This window comes from Quercus lobata, chromosome 4, assembly GCF_001633185.2.
Source record: "Quercus lobata isolate SW786 chromosome 4, ValleyOak3.0 Primary Assembly, whole genome shotgun sequence".
In the NCBI taxonomy this organism is placed as follows: domain Eukaryota; kingdom Viridiplantae; phylum Streptophyta; class Magnoliopsida; order Fagales; family Fagaceae; genus Quercus; species Quercus lobata.
Window position 1 is genome coordinate 10,946,122 of NC_044907.1, and position 22,100 is coordinate 10,968,221.

The 22,100-nt window shown below is 36.6% G+C and overlaps 1 protein-coding gene across 1 annotated transcript; it reads right to left on the reverse strand.

Moving 5' to 3' along the window:
- Positions 1–11,251: 11,251 nt before the first annotated feature.
- LOC115984587 (putative disease resistance RPP13-like protein 1) lies at positions 11,252–13,852 on the reverse strand. Its single transcript, XM_031107608.1, has 3 exons — positions 13,503–13,852; positions 12,733–13,378; positions 11,252–12,643 (listed from the first exon to the last, which is right to left on the reverse strand). Exons 1-3 carry the CDS (start codon positions 13,850–13,852, stop codon positions 11,252–11,254), a joined length of 2,388 nt encoding a protein of 795 aa, XP_030963468.1.
- Positions 13,853–22,100: the final 8,248 nt, after the last annotated feature.

Genomic DNA, 22,100 nt, shown 5'->3' on the forward strand with positions numbered 1-22,100 from the left:
ATCTTTGAACTTTTGTGTTTATCAAAGTAAGTGCGGTGGATAAGACAAAAATGTGAACAAAAAGACAAAACAACCCTCAGAAAGAGCAAAAACAAAATGCAACACACATGACTTATGTCATTTAATCATTTTTGTAGTGTTTAGCCAAACACAAGCACCTCAATTGTCCTTTTTTATGTAGAGTATAAATGTGACAATAATTTTTCTGTGTTTGTTTCAGCATAAGATGAAAAAAAAAAAAAAAAAACACTTATATACATGTGCATCTTTCCATTCCAAGATATACCACAAACTAGTTCTTCAAGAAATCCACCCCACATTGTTGGCCTCCTTCTAACCATATAATTTCCCCCATATAAGAATACCGCTTTGATCTGAAGGCACTTAATCCTTAGAAACAGTGATAAATTCTTCAAACTTGTTCAGAAATTTAGAGTTGGAAGCCTGCAACAATGTAATATTGATTGATCTCAAAACAAAGGAACATGAATAATTGCACATGAACTTACGAAGAAACTTGAGCAATTGCTGTTGGCCTAATGAATCTTCAAAATAGCCCAAGATTATGCACGATAAAAAGAAAAGATTATTAGTAATTGTATCACTTATTTCACAACGTACAGTAAATTCGATTGACATCTAACAATCCAAATTGTCATTAATCTACATGCAGAAAAGGTACCTCGCTAAAAGACTTGCATGCCTATGAGATTCCTTCCTCATCAATTTCTAAGCGAGCGATGTGAGCTATATTGAACCAATCATTTCTTGTCTTATTTTGGAGTTTTGGTTTCAACAAAGAGCACTCTTTGATGCAGAGAAAAAATAGGGAGGATGGAAAGCCCCATTCTGGCAATGACTAGAGTTTGTACAGCAGCTAATCTCCAATGTCTTGAGACAAGTAAGGTGTTAAAGCCCCTTGTAGTGAGATTCAAAAGTCTGCTGGTGCATAGAAATGACACTACATTTTTTACATCCACCTTCAATCTCCAATCGATTTAAACATGCAACTATGCAAGCAAGCTCATGCAAATCCCATTCCTTCCCAATTAAGCATAAGTTTGTTGCAGAAAGTGATACTAAGCAAACTAAGTTTCGAAGGCAAACTTGCTTCTAAAAGTGATACAAGTTCTAGACAATTATTTATAAATATTGAGCGTAGAGAATTGAGTGTGTACAGGTTTGGCATACCTCCAGTATTTTCTTAACTAGACATCTCCTGTTGTTTTAAATATACAATGGCAAGTGTTAATGGATTTTAATCTCCACCTTTCATTTAGTTAGATAAACATGATAGAAATTAAATAGAAGAACCTAAGCTGGACTAGATCTGACCTGGGCCTAACTTGGATCGTGCTTCTAGGCTGGCTAGCTCTAAGGCTAATGGCTGACTTTCTCCGCTAACTTTGTGCGTTCCAACTTTCGACTAGGCCACATGGGTTTCAAACTTGCACATAAACTCTACTCTAACTACTCTACATGTGCTTTCTGTCGCAATTGGGCCCATACCCAGTCAATTTTTTTAACAAATTTATGTTTTTGAGCTCACAGTGCAATTATGCATTTAGCACCGTTAAAGAGCATCATTGAGGCCCACTTAAAAAGCCCTTTTAAACCTGATTGTTGTGAATAGGTCTGTCCAAACCCGACCGGAGCCTGACAACCTTGTCAAACCGCTCGACGCCGACCCGATTCCACCCCAAACCGAAGGTCCAGTCAGTCGGCGACGAGTTTTCGTTCTCAAAAACCAGCATCAGCGGGTCGAGTGGCGAGTTTGCATCTCCAAAACCTGAGCAACCCGAACCCAACCAGAGCTACAAAAAAATCTGGCCAAATCCTGCAAAAATAAGCCAGATCCAGCGAGATCTCAAGCCAAATCCGGCTAGATCTTGTGGGATTTAGCCAGATCCAGCCAAATTCCAGCAATTTCTAGCGAAAAAAAGGCAGATTTCAAGAAAAAAAAAATCCAGTTTCCGACGAAAATTCCAGATTCCAACGTTGCTTTTTTTTTTTTTTCCCCTTAAATTTTTAATTTTTTAATTTTTTAAATTTATATTTTATTATTATTTTTTTTTTATAGATTTCGATTCCTTTTTTAATTCCGACAACCGACCCAGCCTGACCAACTCTAACCATCAATCGATTGATTTTTTCGGCAGTTGGTTTCGGGTAACTCTGCCCCCCACCCGACGCTGGCGGGTCGAGTCTGGGTTGGGTAAAAAACCGACCTGGCCCGACCCTTGGACAGCCCTAGCTGTGAATGGTATTGAGCCCAGTTGAGCAACATCACAATTCACAGCCTAGGCAACGGTGATGAGGCAAGTCTTATTGTCAATTTCATGAGTCAAGAATGGTAGGTAGGTGCTATTGTTTCTCATTGTTATCCCCTATAGAACTACAGAAATTCCAGACATATTGTCACTAACTTCAACAAGGTTGTTATCTATAAAATAAAGTTTTAACTAGGGTCTCAAATGTCAAGTGTATTGCTAAGAAGCATGTTTGGGTTACTATGATTTCACCTTATAATTCTGAGTGTTCTAATATATGTTTTTTTGGTATTGTGATTATTAGTTGTTGTTGCTTTTTTTTTGGGGGGGAGAAACTTCTTGTTGCATTTTCTATGTTAGATGAAATTATTTTAGAAGTGATATATGATATTTTGAATCGATCATTTTTGCCTCATTATGTTGCGTAGGCAGTAACCAACGTAGAAGAATCAAACTACTTTATCATAGAAATTATAGCGATATAGGGTAAATATACTTGGTGCTAGAGGTAACATTAAAAATTGTTTCAAATGGACAATAATGAATAATCTATTTTGCTTTCTTTGTTGTAATGTCTATGGTTTCCTTAAGTTAAAGAATTTTAACAATAGTTATACTATTTTCTTGTTCAACTTGGTTAGCCAGCTCAAGTCCAAACATTTGTAGAATAGCTCAAAACTGGTGCACTAATTAACCATTTGTGTGACTCATTCCTTGAAAAAAGAAGAAGAAGAGATGTGTTTATCTGAAGTTAATTGCTTTCTACCCTCCAAATAAAATTTAAAAAATATATATATATATATATATATGTAGCTTTGAAAGCCTAGAATTTTGAGATGGAAAAATGTTAAATAACGCCTATTAAATTTTCTTATCAATTTTGTTCCCTTATCCCACTTATAAACTAAATAGCCTTCTCTACATTTCCATATATGTCTTAAGAGGTCCTCAGCTCTTTCTTTTCTTTTCTTTTTTTGATGGGAAACTTGAAAGTGTATCATTCCAACTTGAAATTGAAATAAAACAGAGCAAGGGAAACAGAAAATTACACCAAGATAAAATTACATCATATCATCCCTAATAATCTGCTGGATGGGAGGGGCAGGGGGGGGGGGTGGGGGGACACCCTTCCAAATTTGAGTTAGACCCAAGAACTTAGCTTCCCTGGCTAACACATGTGCTGCTCTATTGCCATCCCTTTTCAAGTGCTTGAATGAATAGCAAGAGAAAGAGTGCAAAGTAGACTTGATGTCATGAAGGATGTGTCCAATCTCACCACCTATGCAATCTGAGGAAAGGGCTTGGATTATCGATAGAGCATCTGACTCAAAAATGGTGCACGGGATCTGCATTTCTAATGCAAAGAGGGCTCCTTGGAGAAGGGCATAGGCTTTAGTCACCTCGGCAGAGAAGTTCGATGAGAGGGGCTTGCTTAGAGCTCTAATTGGAATACCTGTGCTATCTCTGATGGTGACACCAATACATGAGTTCCCTCCATTTGTTGAGGTTGCTCCATCGACATTAACCTTAAGGAAACCTAGGGGAATGGCTATCCATTTATGTTGGGGAGCAGGAGGTGTTAGGATGGCACAGTGTAGGCATTATTGAAGTCTAGTAAAGCTCTTCTAGTAGATTCCCACACTTGCATCGGGTTAATACCTGCATCATTGTGAATGGCTTGGTTCCTATTATCCCAAATGGACCAAGCAGTCATGAAGAAGATGCCAAGGTCCCTAGAGGTTCCTTTCTCAAAAAGCTAACCTGCAATGTCTAAAATGTCCAATTTTATAGCAACAACATCTAACGGGCAGTCCTGCCACAAAACCCAAGTATTCCTAGCATGTGCACAATATATAAGAGCGTGCGTAGTAGTTTCCATACATTTGTCACACAAAGAACAAAAATTAGCTGAGCTCAAACCTCTGCAACAGAGATTATACATGGTGGGAAGACCATTCATACAGGCATGCCAGGCAAAAATCTTGACCTTAGGAGAGACTTTGAGCTGCCATATTTTCCTCCAAAGTGGTAAGGCCGAGCTGTCAGAAAGTCTTCCTCTTGTTTACCTTGTTCAATCATCTTAGTAGCGATATAATAAGCACTTTTTACCGTAAACAAACCATTTTTGTTCCCCATCCAGATTAGGCTATCCTCCGGAAGGCTAAAACTGATAGGGATTCTAAGGATGGTGGTGGCTTCAAATGGGAGGAACAAGGACTTCACCAGTTCTGTTTCCACCATTTGGTGTCTTCATCAATGAGTGAGGACACCATTAGGAAGTTGTCAAAAGGTTTCAGGGGGGGGGGGGGGGGGAATAACCTTGCGGGTGGTCAGTGATGGTAGTGACCTATCCTTCCAAATTTGGATCCTTTTGCCATTTCCTACCCTCCACCGAGTGTCTTTCCTAATAATATCCAAGCTATTATGAATGCTCCTCCGTGCATAACTTGGATTGCTGCCTTTTTTAGAGTTTAGGACATCGTCGTGGGGAAAATACTTTGCTTTATAGACCCTTGCCACTAGGGAGTTGGGGTTCGAGAGGATCTGCCACCCTTGCTTGGCTAATAAGGCTAAGTTGAAGGCTTGAAGATTTTGGAATCTCATACCCCAAAAGAGCTTGGATTTGCACATTTTTTCCAACTCACCCAAGCCAATTTTTTTTCTTGATTCCTTTGACCCCACCAAAAATTTCTCATCATCCATTCAAGAACATCACACAACATTTTAGGCAATTGGAATCAACTCATAGTGTATGTTGGAACAGCTTATGCAACGGCTTTAATGAGAATTTCTCTACCCCTAATGGAAAGCATCTTCCCTTTCCAACTAGCCAGCTTCTTCCCCACTCTCTCTTTAATTTCCACAAAGACCTGAGTTTTTGATTTCCTTATTAAGGATGGGAGACCGAGGTATTTCTTATGCCTAGTGTCTTGCATAGGGCCAAGAATACACAAGATTTCTTCCTTAATCTCAAGGGGGTTTCAAAAAGACCGATGATTTATTCGCATTGATCTTCTAACCTAAGGCCTTTTCATAGGCATTAAGGATGTTGATTAGCTCCATGCATTCAGAAGTATTGGCCTTGCAAAAGAGCAGACTATCGTCTACAAAGAAAAGGTGAGTGATTGTAGGGCAGCCCCAACATATGGATAAGCCATTAAGTGATTGGTTTCTTACTGCTTGATGGATAAGAGCAGAGAGGCCCTTGACACAAAAGAGAAATAGCCCAGGAGAGAGCGGGTCTCCTTGTCTGAGGCCTCTAGTGGGAGTGATGTTTCTGAATGCCTTACCATTAATGATCAACGAGTAAGAAACTGAGGAAATGCACTGCATAATGAGATTTACCCATTTTCTGTCAAAGCCTAATTTTTCCATGACACTCTTTACAAACTCCCATTCCACTGAATGCCTTTCTTTCCTTGAAAGATAGGGAATTCTATTTTATGGCTTGCTTTAATATTTACAAGAAGTCCAATATAAGTACACATAAAAAAAAAAATAAATAAATAAAGTCCAACATAAGTAGAAGAGTAATGTTACACACACACAAATTGACAATTTTTTTTCCATACCAATTGAGTTTGTAAGCTTTTACTAGTGCTTATCTAGATCCACTACTCACATAATTTTTTTACATACCACTATTAATCTGCCATATTAGTACGTATAAAATTATTTGATAAATTTTGTATGTCTCTAGACTTTTTCTAAATAGAATTATAAAACTGAGACCACTGACTAGTTAGGCCGATGAACCAATGACACAATTCTAAATCGATTCGAGTCATTAGTTAAATTGTTTAAGTACATGACCCAATTAGTTCAACAAGAAATCTTTAGTTATTGAATAAGAAATTTGAGGTTCAAACCTTAGATTATTTTTTATTTTATTTTATTTATTTTTTTTGTGCTCAAAATCACTTCTATATTTAAATTTGAAAATTTTTTAATAAATAATTTGGCATTTTGGTTTTTCAGGAAAAATAAATGCAATAGCAAGGAAAGAAATCATCAAATACAAAGTCTTAGATGATTTATTTGTGATTATTTTCATAAATGTATCTCTTAATTAATTTATATAAAGTTATTACTATTTAGAAATATATAAAATTTCAAAATGGTTCAAATTATTTTCATTTCAAAGTTTTTGACTTTTTCATAATATTTTTCTTTAAATGGATTATTTCTACTTTTTATTTGTGTTAACATTATCAATATATATCTAATTTTTATTTTATAATTGTATCTTTCAAATACAATTAATACATTTTAAATTCATTTAATTATAGAAAACATTTATTTTTTATTTTTCATAGCATTCTTGTCTTCTACAATAAACGAGTACGTATATGTAATATATGGAAAATATGCATACTTTACTAATTATACAAGATAATTTCATCCAGAGGATCCAACCTAACCCAACCAATTCCCACGGATTCAGTTGGTTGGTTTTTATAGATTCAATTGGGTCAAAGATGTATGAATTTAAGTTGAAATGAGTTGTAAAACATGCCAAACCTAACCCACCCCACCCACGCACAATCCTAATTCTACCATCTCTTTCTTCCTCTCTCACTTCACTAATTTCTATGCTCCTTATCTCTCTCCACTCGTTTTTTTTTTTTCTTTACCCCCAAGCGCAATTACTAAGTAGTCAAATACATTTTTGAAAATTCATGACATAGACTTTCAGCTTAAGATTGTTTTAAGGACTAAAACGTTTCACAAATCTTATGATTAATACTCACACACAGCTTTCCAGCCACACAACTCTTTAGTGGTAAAAATTAAAAATATAATTACATCCCCTCTTACATCTCAAACAAAGACCGGTTAAAAAAAACATTTTCCCAAAACATTTTTTATTCCCTCATCAAACCAATACACCATAATTCATCAAGAAGTGCATAAAAAAAAGGAATTTAATCAATTTATCAACAACAACAAACATAGGTAATAGATAGATATATAGAAATTGAATAGAGGAACCTCAGCTGGGCTAGATCTAATCTGGGCCTGACTTGGATCTTACTTCTGGGCTATCTAGATCTACGGATTATGGGCCTATGGCTGGCTTTCTCCAGCAACTTTGTGTGTTCCAACTTTAGACCGGGCCAGATGGATTTCAAACTTGCCCATAAGCTCTACATGTGCTTTCTTTCGCAATTGGGCCTATACCCAGTCAATTTTTTTAAAAAATTCTTGTTTTGAGCTCACGGCCCAATTATACACTCAGTACCCTTAAACAGCATCGTTGAGGCCCACTTAAAAAGCCCTTACTTAAACCTAGTTGTGGTGAATGGGATTGAGCCCAGTTGAGCTCAAATGGTTTCATATGAGCATCCTGAATTCTATGTAAAGCCACCATGAGAGAGTAGCTAAAAAAATTGGTGTATTGATAAATGTACCTCAATAACTGTATGGAGATATTGTTCATATGTTATTTTTGCACACTAGAATATTGAGCTTGATGCATGGTCCTTTTAATTTGGGACAATTATCTTTTATTTCTTTTTAGTATCAATTTTGAACACTTATCTAGTTATTTATTATTTACTCTTTTGGATCTTATTTGTGGTTTGTATTCTAATTTCTAAACATAATTTATTAGTTATGAATTCATTTTATCATCTATTATAACTCTTAAATTGATATATGTTTAATAGTATATGAACAAATAAATGCTTAACAATATTTATAAATATACATAATTAATAACTAATAATGAATTAATATGGAATTGTGTCATAATTTTTCAAAAATTGCATATTGTTGTGTCTTACTCATACATGTACTCATGATCTATTTTCACATAGAAGATAGTCTAATCATCCTACTCTAGATCACAACTATTGAAATAAATTTGGAGTTGAATCTTGAAAGAATCAAAGTAGATACTTTTTTTTAGTGGAAATTCAAAATTTGGAATTGATTGGGTACAAAAGATGTACAGAAGAGTAAGCCGCAGCTTGTCAAATCTCCAAATTCAAACATGATGTGTAAGAGGAAGGGGGTGTTATATCTGTGCATCCCAGGTCCATTTTTATTGTTTTTGGCTAATGATATAATTCTTAATGCTTTCAAGCAGCAAAAATTTACTTGATAGAACTGAAATTGGAAATTCACATGCTAGCACCATATATGTGGTGACCAGTTAACATGTAATACTGGCATGGCTTGTCCAAACATATGACTAGAAACAAGGTAACAGAACCTTCAGAGACAAAGCGGTACCACTATTTGATAGAAGATATACAACTAATTGCTCAAACTGGAATTGCATTTGCAAATCCGCAAAGGGGATGTTCCAAATCTTGTTCACACTCCAGTTTTAGACATGGATAATACCAAATAGGCTGGAATGTAAAGCTGGCTGCCCCAGTTTGGGCAAAGATTGGTGTTTTAACAGACTCCCAATAGTCTTATGTTTCTTGTAAGGTAAGATTTCATAGCCCCTCAGTTGTCAGATATGGATTGAAGATCTAAGAGCCTCTGGATGCTAAGAAAGGCTATAGAGTCAGGCTTAGTATACTCATCCAAATACACTGGCTAAAACAAAATCAAGTCTAGTAATACAAAATTTTTCACAACTTCTGAGATTGGCATGTCGGCATCAACTTCATGGACTTGGACTTTCTTAACATTTTTACACATGCTTGCCACTGAACAAGCTAACAATCTATTCAATATGTCAGCTTCAACAAATTTGAGAACTGAAACAATAACGTCTTACAGAAGAGCAACAGAACCTGCAGTTTGCGGCTTAGAGAACATAATACCCACTTCAAAAGATATTTATTAGAAGGAATTAAGGAAACCAGCTGAACCTTCACACAAAGTGAAATTAGGATGTTAATCTACTCTACCATATATGCTTGAGTATGACTGTATGAGAGCTGAAGTGATGAGCTCAAACTACTTTTCTTTTGGGAAGTAGATAAACCCAACAGAATTTACTGGACTTAGACATGTTGATATCCACTATTATAAATATGATTTACAAACACTCAACCCGCTCTTATAAAACAGACACAAACCCTCAAGCTCAAATCAACTTATATGTGATCACAACTACCTTTGACTCTAAATCTCCCCAAAAAAAAAAAAAAATCATGAAGAGCTCAAGTTCCAATTCCAAGACCTCATTACATACAATGACTCACACACAAAAAATAAAAATAAAAATAAAAAAGACTCAAGCCACATATAAGTTATATACATTAAACCCAAAATACACAAAATATTTTTTCAAGGAAATCCAATCCACACTCTTTGAAGAGCCTTCTTCTAACCATATAACTCCCTCATATAAGAAGAACACTTTGATCAGAAGCCTCTCAATCCCTAGAAGCAATGCTAAATTCTTCAACAAAATGGAAATGGGAGCCCACAAAAACTACTGATACTATTGATTGATCACAAAGGCAGAATATACGCACCAAAAACATGAAGTAGGAGGCAAAAATGAATAACTGCAGAAGAACACATGTAGAAACTTGAGCAATTGCTGGTGGCACAAGAAGTCTTCAAAGTTGGCCCAGATAATGAAAAATGGAAAAAAAAAAATATATATATATATATATATATATATATTAGTAAGTCAAGTGCATTACTTGTTTTACATTGTAAAATAAATTGAATTGAGATCTAGCAGGTCAAATTGTTATTGGTCTACATGCAGAAAACGTACCTCTCTGAATTGCATTTTCATTGCTTCAAACAAGGGCTCTTCTAGACTTGCTCATGAGATTACTTCCTCATCAGCCTCTATGAAAGAGACAAATCTTTTCCTCTTATTTTGAAGCTTTGGTTTCAGCAAAGAGCATTCATTGATGCAGAGAAAAGACAGGGAGGATGGAAGTCCCTCTTCTGGCAAGGACTTGAGTTTGTTACAGTAGCTAATTTCCAGTGTTTTAAGGGCAGTAAGGTGTTGAAGCCCCTTGTAGTTCAGATATTCATGATTCAGAAGTTTGCTGATGCGGAGAGAATTGAGATTGCTAGGCAGTAGCTCCTCCTCTGGAAATGACACTATGTTTTCACATCCACCTTCAAGCTCTAACCGACTAAGACAGTCAAGCCTATGCAACCCCCACTCCCTCCCAAGCACGAGTTTGTCACAAAAAGTGATACAGAGTACGCTTAGTTTGGAAGGCAAACCCCCACCTGAAAGTGATACAAGTTGCGGGCAATTATTTATAAACATTGAATGGAGAGAGTTGAGGGAGTGGAACTAATCAGGTAGTTCCTTGAGATTCTTGTAATTGGAGAACCAAATGGTTGTCAGGTTGGGGGCACGCAATCCTCCTTTTGGAAAGGATACCAGATTAGGATAATCCTTGATCTCCAAGGCCTCAAGATATGTGAGATCTTTCTCAATTCCCTCTGGCATTGAAAGGGATTGCAGATTTACACAATCCCAGATAGAAAGAAATCTAAGCTCCAGAAAGAAGTCTAATGGGAGGAACATCAGGAATCACAACTACTCCCTACGCACAAATGTTCAAGAAGTAAAAACTGGTGTGTGCTCTTTGCACTAGGTGGAACTCTAATTTCTTGCAGTTCTGGATATTAGGATATAAAGCATTTTCAAGGCAGTGAGTGAATGGCCCCCAGTAAAGGACTTGAGAGAACAGCAATTAATGATATATAAATGTTGGAGAAAAGGGTTTCTGGTCATCACTTCTACAGGTATGAACTCCAGAGCATCGCATCATTCAATTTTGAGGCTATCTAACCCTGTAACTCCCATCAGTTGTGATATTCCAGAAACTTTTACGCTTTTATTAAAAGATAAGAGGTCTTGCTGTCTACCTTGGTTTGACCAGTTTTTGGTTGGAACATCAACTTCATCCCTAATATTTGGAGTAATCATGGGCAATGAGGAGTCTGTGGCACCTTTAGTTATAGGCAATGAGGAGTCTGTGGCACCTTTATGTGTAAAGACAGTCATTTGCTCCAAGAATGAGGCAACTTTATCTTCACTTATGAACAGAACCTTGTCCTGATAATGTAAAGTCCTTTTTGTGTAATGATGCCTCTGTCATAATTGCAGTCACAAGCTCCTGAGATTCAGAAATCTCAACTTTTGCTACAGAAGGAAGTTGCTTGGGTAAGTTTCCCTTCAGCTTGGGGCATCTCCTTATACAAAGCTCAATTAAGCTAGGGAATTCTCCACCTCCAACTTCAAATGAAACCCATCCTTCCCATTCCGACATCCCCTCAAATGATATTGTCTTCAAAGACTTAAATGGCTTATCCATCTCATAGAATTCAGGACCCACACTTTTCATTGCATCCATCCATTCAATAATAAGGACTTCAAGAGATGGTAGCTGTCCAAGTGGTGGCAAGGATGAGCAATTGTTGCAGTTGCTAAGACGTAGGGAAACCATGCCAGAGAATAACATATGCCCCACCCAATTTGGAAATCTTGTATCGCAGAAAAAATTAATGCTGAGCTTCTTCAGTTTACTATTAGGCTGTAGCGCTTCAAGCACATTTTTCTGACCAACAGTACTGTTACTCCATTCCAACACTAGCTCATCAAGGTATTTCTTGGTAAACAAACGGGCGCCAGCTGGATCATTTTCAGAGACTACATTCTGCAACTTTGAAATGTGAAGCGTTCCATGAAGATCCCGAAGACCCCCCAACTCTTTAAGCATCGAGCCACTTCTTTTGCCCACAACAAAGTAAGGCAGTGTTTGAAGTTTTTTCAATCTACTCAAGTTTTTTGGCATCTCATTTATGTCAGTTCCACTAATATCAAGATGAAACAAGTTAACAAGCCTCCACATGTTTTCTGGCAATTTGGTCAGAGAATGACAGTTCGACAATATGAATGTTTGTAAATTGCATAGAGCACAAACTGATTCAGGTAACCACTTAATTCCAGTGTGAGAGAGATCAATGTACCGTAAATGTTTCAAATTGCCTATTGAAGCAGGTAGCTCAGTGATATTATAATGAGATAAAGAAAGCACACGCAGGAATTGCAGTTTGCACAACATATTCTGCAGTTCATTACTACTTAAACGACATGATTCATGATCTAATGGCAAGAATGTCCTTAAAAACTTGGCTTTATCAATACTTTTAAATATCACTGAGGAATCATATTTGCCTCTACAGAGATGAGACAAATTATTATCCTCCAATCTGAAAATATGTTTCCAAGACAGATGAGCAGCCAAATCATCCACAATATCATGCATCAGAAAACGTGAATTATTGGCACTTGATTGTTGAAAAAAAGACTCCGATAACAATTCATCAAAGCACTTGATACCATCATCTTCCTTTCCACGATTTTGCAAAAGACCTTCTGCCAACCATAAAAGAACCAACTTCTCTTTCTCAAATTCATAACCCTTGGGTAATATTGAACAATATGCAAAGCATCACTTTAACTGTGCAGGAAGTTCATCATAGCGCTTTCTTAATTCAATTCCATCTCCACCATTCCTGTAGGTAAAGAAAAATGCTTTAGGCGGTCCAATACAACTCTCCACTCCTCAACTTGTGGCTTAGAGCGCAAGAGAAGCCCAAGTGCTTTTACTGCAAATGGCAGGCCCAAAAAATCCTGCACAATTTGTCTGCCATTGGTTTCTACTTCGGGATATGAACTAGGAATTTGGTCTCCTAAAGCAAATTTTGTGAACATCAACCAACTTTCTTCATTTGACAGTGACTCTATATTGTAAGTACATACAATGCTAATCTTGGATGTAACTTCTGAATCGCGTGTAGTTACAATAACACAACTTCCATTTGCCACACCAGTCAAAGTAGATTGTATGGATTTCCAGTCTGCATAGTTAAAACTCCCCACATCATCCAAAACAAAATGAAATTTCTTTCCCTTAAGGCTCTCTTGCGAAGACTGCAAACTAAACAACTCAGAAATTGCCTTTGTCATCTTATGATTAACGGGGTACCAAGCCTCGATCTCAAAACGTTGACTTACTCTGCAATCATTGTAAACGAGCCGAGCAAGAGTGGACTTACCAACCCCAACCTCGCCCACGATCGGAATCACAGACAAGTGTTCACTCTTTACATCATCAGACAGCAAAAGACTAATAATAGCATCTTTATCAGCATCTCTACAAAACACTTCATGATCATCTACCCAAAAAAATGAAGTTATAGGCATGCTAAATTGCTTTTGTGGATCAGATATTATTCCTAATCCCTTCAAACTCTCCTTGCTCTATAAAGAATTCTAACCTGTCAAGCAACTCCTTCATCTTTTTTATCACCTTGATATTCCATTCCAGACTGGATGACTTGGTCTGAGATTCAGCATCCAACTTGTGTCTTAAACTTTCAATGCACATCTCATCCACGAGATCCTCTGTGTGGTAGACAACATCTTGAAGCTCGTCCAGCCACAATTTAACAACTGGGTTTTTGTTCTGCTTCTCCTCAGCTTCATCGACCATCACAGTAAGATACTGCAGCACGATCCTTAAATCTTCTAGCAATCCAATTCTGAATTTATTTGTTCGAAAGAAGTTGACTGAAAGCAAACTGTATAACAGCTCCTGAATTGCGGCTTTCACCGGTGAGACAGCCATGTTACTTTTTTTTTGTCACGAAAGAGTGACGGCAGAAACGGTGAAATGAAAAGCAAATAGTGGACTGGATCGTGGAGCAGTAACAGAGATGAGTTCAGGGGCACAACGACTTGCTGAAACACCACCCCTGTAGTTGTAGTTAGGTGGGTTAAAAGTTTGATTAGATTTAAAAAAAAAAATAATAGTAAAAAAATTGGATGGTTGGGAAAGGGGATTGAATATAAACTAGTCGCTAATCCGTGCGATGCACGAGAAAGTTTTTAGTAACTATAAGATTTCAACAAATCAAATGCTTTAAAATTTGAAAATCTTAAAGAACTTACATTAGCATTCATCAATTTGTTTACAAAGCCAATGCTAAATAGATCTACAAATTGCATTCTCATATCCTCTGTCATTTGCAAGGTGACACGATTCTTTTCAATACGGTTTAAATCCTTCTATCCTTTAAAAGCTTTAAGAAGTGTCATCTGGTCACTGCATAAGAATGTGTATAAGGTTATACAAAATTCTATCATTACGATCAACATCCTAAAGCCAAAATTCAATCTAAAAATGTGTAACCAATTTTACATATTAGAGTGTTGTAGAGGGCAGAGAGAAGAGCAAACATTTTCTTACAACCACGACCATATGGCTTAGAGTTCTAACCATTATTCTAAGGAACCCAACAATATCAATAACCCCAAAAGTATTGTTGTGATACATTTACTTTAGGACAAATATATTCGAGCAATCAAAATCAAGCAAATTTGTCTTAAAATTACAATTTTAGACACAATCACACAAACCCACTATGAAATTCTACTTAAATTGTCTATTGCTTTCATCAAACTATTTGATTAACAAAAATACAAACATCACTTAGTGTAAGTAAAGCCAATAAAAATCACCAAAAAGGAAAACCATCTTGCTGGAAACATCACAAAGACCAATAAATTAGACAGAAATATAAAATTAAATAAACTCATTTCCAAACATGTACCTATGAAAAACTCAAAAATATTTAACAAATTTTCTTCTATCTTCATTTAATAAAAAAAAAAAATGATAAGAAACTATTATTCTAACTTTCATAAATTGCACTTATATGTATCACTTTCATCAAACCATTTGATTAACAGGCATACAAACAGCACTTATGTATGTAAAGCCAATAAAAATCACAAAAACAAAGGAAAACTACATCATAGGGACCAATAAATTAGACAGAAATATAAAATTAAACAAACTCATATACTAACACATGTCTATGAAAATCTAAATAATATATAACAATTTTTTTTCTATCTTCATTTAATAAAGAAAAATGACAACAAATTGTTATTCTAACTTTCATAAATTTCACTTATATCCTTTTTTATAAGCAAGCAAAAAATGCATAGCTCAAGTTGTAATAACAAAATTGGAAAATTCTTAATGGAAGAAGGTAAGCTGTCTATGAATTCAGTCGAAGATATAAGAGGCATATGAGAGCAATAATAACACCAATCAATCAATTATCCAACCAGTCACACACTATCCTTAAGTTGATCCTAGGCACCTATTTCGGAACCCATGTTATACCTTACCATTCAAGAACTTAAGTGCAATTTGCAGCATGAGCTTGGAACTTTTTATTACATGACAATGATGAAACTACCAATTTTCAACTCTCTCCTAAAATAAAACTTTTGCTCTACTGATACCTTAATTTCCCTTCTCAATTGGTTTGGAATTGGAAGAAACAAAAGCTTATAGCAAAATGTAACACTAAAAAAAGAGCTGAAAATAATTGGTAATTTGCCAAAAACAGTTAATCAACTTCATGCAATTCATTTATAAGTAATGTAGGTTAAAACAAATAAGTAACTGTACTAAATATTACATTTGTGTGTGTATATATATACACACACACACACATTGCACATATATTTTCTTTCACGTTTTCACATATATTTTATAAGATCCTGGTAGGGCACCTTAACTAATGGTTCATAAGTACTATTTACCACATTATAAGCTCATGAATGTTAAACACAATTTAATGATTTAAACATTATGAAATAAGTGGAAACTAAATGAAACTCACTAGCATTTTACTTTTCACACTGAAAATCAAACCTGCATTAGCAACTGTAGTTGGCTTTAAATGCTCCAATAGCCTTGATAGCCACATGGACATCATTCCAAATTTACTACAAATGGCTAATTACTTACAAACGGGCAGAGCAATCTAATTAATTCATATAGGTACATTAAAAAAAAAAAAACAAAAAACAAACAAAACAAAAGAGCATGGCCATTATGATTGATAACTCAATTGAACATGATCAAATTAAATAGAGTGAAACTCCCTGCATACAAATTCAAGCACAACTTTTGTGTTATTTGTTGCTAATAACTTACAGCCTCCTATTTTTCCTTTTCTTTTTCTCTCTATCTTAAGGTTTATTGTGAACTCTTTCATGGGCACTTGATGGATAGGGAAGGAAAATAAAAAGGGATAGAAAACATAGAGCATTTTAAAATATAAAGGTAGCTAAATGTCTTGTAGCTTAATTAAACTTCCACTACCCTATAAGTTGTGGAGACTCATTTTGCACAAACCACCACATAAAAGAATCTCAAAGCACTGTCCTAAAATAGCCAATCTAATGCAAGCTTAGCAAATAAAAATTTCGAATATAATCTGATTTTTATCTTGTCTTCAAAATTTATCTATTAATCTTGACTAATTTTGTAACTTCAAGTTCAAATCTCAAATATGCAATTCAATCTGATTCGAAGTGAAGTTCCTCTTGGGGAAAATCTAATTGTTCTAAATCCAAGATCACAATTCTAAAAATACGGGGTTTCAAGACAGAACCTAAAGCTTTAAGTATAAGGTCAACTGCACACAAAAAAAAACTTTGTATAAAGGTGTGATATATGCCTTTTGATTTATAATAAATAATGCCATAAGAAACTGTAAATGCATCCATATACAAATAATCACTTTCTTATATGCTTTGACACCAAATGGGTATTAATTAACTAAATTTCACATCACTAATCCAATGAAGCTCACCAAAGACCACAAAACATTTATATGAAAATCAATAGTTTCACTACTTTAAAATAGATCATAACACTATAACTCTGAATTCAGAAATATATTTTGAGAGCAAAACCTTAGAAACCAAAAGTACACAAACTACTTATATTAAATCATGCACAATAAACATGCATAACGTGGTAAACTTATATAATCTCTCAAATTAGACACTCCAAAATATGGACATCTTGTTATTCCACAATTAAACTGCAACCCAAATACCCAACAGACACCTATTGCTTGACAAAAGTAGCCAGATCCTAGATTAACGTTCTTCTCGGAAACTGAATCTGCACAAAACAATCATAAAACAATAAATTTGCACAAAACAATCACATTATGAATCAATCATTAATGGCCATATGTCTCCAATTTGTGTCACCAACAATAGAGCAGAAAAATATACAAAACAACAAATCTAATGTTGACAAATAAGTTGTGCTAATTTGTTCCCTTTGCAATCACTTATCACATATCTCTTTAATTAAGATTTTATGTGTTTCATCTACTAGAATAGCTTAAAAAGAATAATTGCTGGAGTTTCACTACGATTCTACTATAAAACAAAACAACAGCTACAACCCAATTGAGAAGATAAAATTTCTTCCTAAATTTTACAATCAGAGATAGACCAAAATGAAAAATACATGAACTTGTATAGAAGAGATAGAAGGTTTGAAAAAAAAAAAAAAAAAAAAGGGGACTGAGTGGAGACAAAGAAGGTTGAGGTTTTAGGTGCACAAATAATTATTTAATCAAACAAACGATTAAGCTAAGCTAAATCAAAAGTGCTAAAAAACCTAGATAGCAAAATAAAGCAAAACTTGAAGATAAAGCAAAACTTATAGGATTGTTGTTAGATTTTGACGGTTGAGAGGCTTTTCAATACCATCTCCACTTTCTTACAAAACCTGTAGAATTTGATTTTCTATGAGTGTTTTCCTGACTTCAACAAAAATGAATAGAGAGAAAAAGGGGTTAGGAATTGAAATCCCTAAATTGAATGAAAAACCTAATTAAAAACGAAATCCTTAAATTGACAGAAAAACCATTATGCGCCTAGGCAATCAAATCCTTGTGGGGAGGAGTCAAAATCATGGGCAAACTAATAGCTTGAATTTTACTTGGCTTTTGGAATTTCATCTCAATATATAAACCCTTCAGCAGTTCTTTTGACAGATTCAAGTCCTCGAAAGTACTCGCCGATGTATACAGGGTATCCTTCACAGTAACCTACATCAAATTAACTCCCTAATATATCAAAACCCAAAATTGAAAACTGAACAAAACATATCTATTAGACTCAACTATACATGTGTGTTTCTACATTCATGTTCCAAGTAACATAATAATAGGAATTAAAACTATAGAACACTATATCTATTACCAAATTGTATAAGCATCAAAACAAAAAGTAATATCAATGATAAAGATTTAAAACCCTAATTAGGATCTTAAACTATAATCAAAATCAGTACTTTATTATAATTTAACCAAAAGTAGCAGCCAAGTTATTGAGTTGATCGAAACCCTAATTAGGATCAGGCAAATAAAGAAATTTGAATCTTGGTGATGTGAGAGATTGATGGTACCACAGTGCTGAGTGTTTTGGTGTCGTCGATGGTCAAGGCCTCGATGTTGACGAAGTAGCTGTGTCCTCCAAAGGCTCGCCATTTTCTTCGTCGCCCCAGCATTTCGTCTCCGTCTTTGGAACAGGGATTTCCTGTGGCAGTGGCAGCGAAGCAGTAGCAGCAGCAGTCGTGGTGTTTTCCTGAGGCGGTGGTTGTAGTGGTGTCAGTGGTGTCAGCCATTGTGTGTGTGAGAGAGAGTGATCGATAATTTTTTTTTTTTGAGGAGAGTATATATACATATATATATATATATATATATATAAAGTTCAGCAAAAAAAATAGACGGAGAGTATATATATTTAATAAAAAGAAAAAAATTATATTTTTTCTTTTATAAGGAGATCCACTGAAAGGTTGATAAAAATGTAACTCAAAAGGCATTGTAGTGCTTGAAAATAAGAGATGGCTAGCTCTTCCTCTCTCTCCCTCTTGCAAGAAGAACAGGTGGAGTGGGCTCGCAGTAACAAGAAGGTTAAGAATGTGAATCATGTAGGATTTAGTAAGAGCAGTGACTCAAGACCACCATCTCCAAGTCAGCCTCAAGGCTTGTGGAGTCGAGAAGTTTCGTTTAAAGATAAGGTAGTGGGTGAGATTCCTGGTGCCTATACTCAAGCTTTTAATTTTGGGGATCTCATGGAGGATGACGCAGAGTCAGATGATGATGTGGAGGCTCTTAGGGAAGGTCTCGTTGTTGTTAAGTTCTCGAAAGATCTCAAGTAGAAAATCAGGAATCCTTGGGCAAGGGCTTTGATAGTTAAGGTGTATGGGAGGCCAGTAGGATTAAACTTCCTCCAAAGTAGGCTACTATCATTATGGAAACCAATAGGCAGACTTGACTGTGTGGATTTAGGCCACGGATTTTTCCTTACACGGCTGTCTCTCAAAGAGGATTTTGAGACTGTGTTGAAGAGGGGGCCATGGTTTATAGGTGGTCACTTCCTTTCCATACGTCCATGGGAACTTGATTTCAAATCGGCATTGGCGAATGTGTCATCGATTACAGTCTGGATTAGACTTAATGAGTTATCGATAGAGTACTACAATGCTGAAGCACTCTATTTGATTGGGAAAGCCATCGGAAATGTTTCAGGGGTGGACACCCATACTGCGGCAGAGGCTAGAGGTAGGTTCACTAGGTTGTGTATTCAAGTCGATGTTACTAAATTTTTAGTAACAACTGTTTTGATTGGGAAAAATGAGCAATCTATGAGCTATGAAGGAATACAGTCGCTGTGTTTTGATTGTGGCCGAATGGGACATAGGCGAGAAAACTATCCATACTCAATCCGGAAAGAGGCGACGTTGAAGGAGACGGCGACCATGGAGCCGGGAAAGGAACATACTGGGTCATGCAATTCCCATGGGTCATGTGTTGACAAGGGAGGTATGGGGTCCAGCAAGATCGTGTCTGAGAATGGACAACAAAATGTGGGTGAGAACGTACATGATAGTACGTATGGCCCATGGATTATGGTCTCATGCAAGGTGAGTGGAGCAAGAACCCAAAGGAGTAATAGGGGACCACCTAGGCAGGAGAATGATCAAGTTAGGAGTAGGAATACTCTTAGTAGTTTTATGAAGGTAAATGGGCTAGTGTAGGGTCTATAAGGGATGATCAGGCCGCTGGGCCCTTGAGAGAGGCTAAAAGGAAAATGGTCCCAACTAAGGTGACGGCTGAAGCACTAGGGGAAGGTAGCAATATGGGCTTAGACGGTTTTAAGGATTTGAGAGGCCTAAGGCTTTCGGGCCTAAGCCCAAAATTTCCTGCGATGGATTCAAAGTTGAACCTGGCCAACTTGAGTTCTAAGCCCAGTTCGCATGCTTTTATTAAGGGGAAGAAAGCTCTAGCACAGTCTAAGGTATTGACAAATGAGAAGGGTTATAGGGTGAGTTCCTCTAATCACCAAGCCGCCATTGAGCCTTTCCTTTTCACATCTCCTAACCGTGCTATTGCCAATGGAAGTTTTGAGCTGGAAGCTGCTTTCAAAGATCGCGAAACCAACAGTGAAGGGGATTTTATGGGCAATCACGGTAGAAGGAACGGTGCTGTTAAGCTTAGAGGTAGAGATTACCAGAGATTGGGTAGGTCCGAATTGGATTTGGGGCTGGTCCGTCACCAAGAAGCGGAGAGCATGGATGATGATCTGTCCGAGAATCGCCGTAAGTATGTTGATCCTTGTGTGGATGGGTGTGAGCCTTCCATGGGGGGAGTGGTCATCGGAGCTGTCGAGTCTGAAGGAGGATCAGCACTTGGTGTGGTCAGCCATACCCAAAATTTATGAGATTCCGAGGGTAGCCTTGAAGCGGCTGGAATGGATATTGAAGGTGGAGGTAAAGCCTCTACCTCCTGTTGATTTGTGTCCCTGCATAAAGCTTATTCTCCCTATGAATATTATTGCTTAGAATTGTAGAGGTGCGTGGAAAGCCGCGTTTAGAAGTCATGTTAGAGATTTGGTTCGAATCCATAATCTAGCTATTTTAATAGTGATGGAGGCTCATGTTGGGGGAGATGGGGCGAAGGCGATTACTGATGAATTGCCGTTTGATGGAACTATCCACACCGATACCATTGGCTATGTGGGTGGGTTATGGCTACTGTGGAATGGAGATAGAGTGGAGATCAACCAGCTAGCAATTATTGAACAAGAAATTCTTGTGGCTATTAAGGTACACTCTTCTAACCTTAACTGGTTATTATCTACAATCTATGCTAGCCCAAGGTGTGCTGAAAGGCAAGTGTTATGGGTAATCTTATAAAAATGGCAGACCTTCAGGATTTGCCATGGGTAATGGCGGGTGACTTTAATGAGCCACTGACGGAGGGTGATAAATTTGGAGGTAGGGGGGTGAGTGTTAATAGAACTCTCTAGTTCAAGGAATGTCTGGATGCTTGTAGTATGATTGATATAGGTTTTTCAGGTCCGCGGTTTACCTGGACTAATAGGAGGGATATTCAAGCTCTTATCCAGGAGAGGATAGATAGATTCTTCGTCAATTCCCAATGGTGTCTGATGCACCCGAAGGCCCGTGTGGCCCATCTCACTAGGTGCCATTCCGATCACTGTCCTGTTCTGTTGGAATTGCAACTGAGAAGATAGGAGAATAGGAGGAAATTATTTAAGTTTCAAACGTGTTGGCTGTCTAATTGCAACTTTCCTTCCATTGTTACTTAGGCCTGGAGTCATAGCCTGGGTCTAGCACAGGTTATTGAGATTTTCACTAACGAGGCTACCAGGTGGAATAAGGAGCAGTTTGGTAACATTTTCACTAGGAAAAAGACAATTATGGCAAGATTAAATGGCATTCAGAGAGCTATGTCAGTTAATCCTTCGGATTTTCTCCTTAACCTTGAAAATGAACTCCTAAAGGATCTTGATTCTGTGTTGAACCAGGAAGAGGAGCTATGGGCGTTAAAATCGAGAGTTAATTGGATGATTCAAGGTGATAGGAATACGGCTTTCTATCATGTCTCTACCTTGGTGAGAAGGAAGAGGAATAAGATTTTGGATATCAAAAACTCAATGGGGGAGTGGTTATATAA

Excerpts from the sequence above, each read along its gene's own strand:
- LOC115984587 (XM_031107608.1), bottom strand. The coding sequence starts at position 13,852 with ATGGCTGTCTCACCGGTGAAAGCCGCAATTCAGGAGCTGTTATACAGT. Across the intron at positions 13,379-13,502 it reads ATGAAGGAGTTGCTTGACAG|AGATGCTGATAAAGATGCTA; the intron begins GTTAGAATTCTT and ends AGTGTTTTGTAG. Across the intron at positions 12,644-12,732 it reads TTTCTTTACCTACAGGAATG|GGTTATGAATTTGAGAAAGA; the intron begins GTGGAGATGGAA and ends ATATTACCCAAG.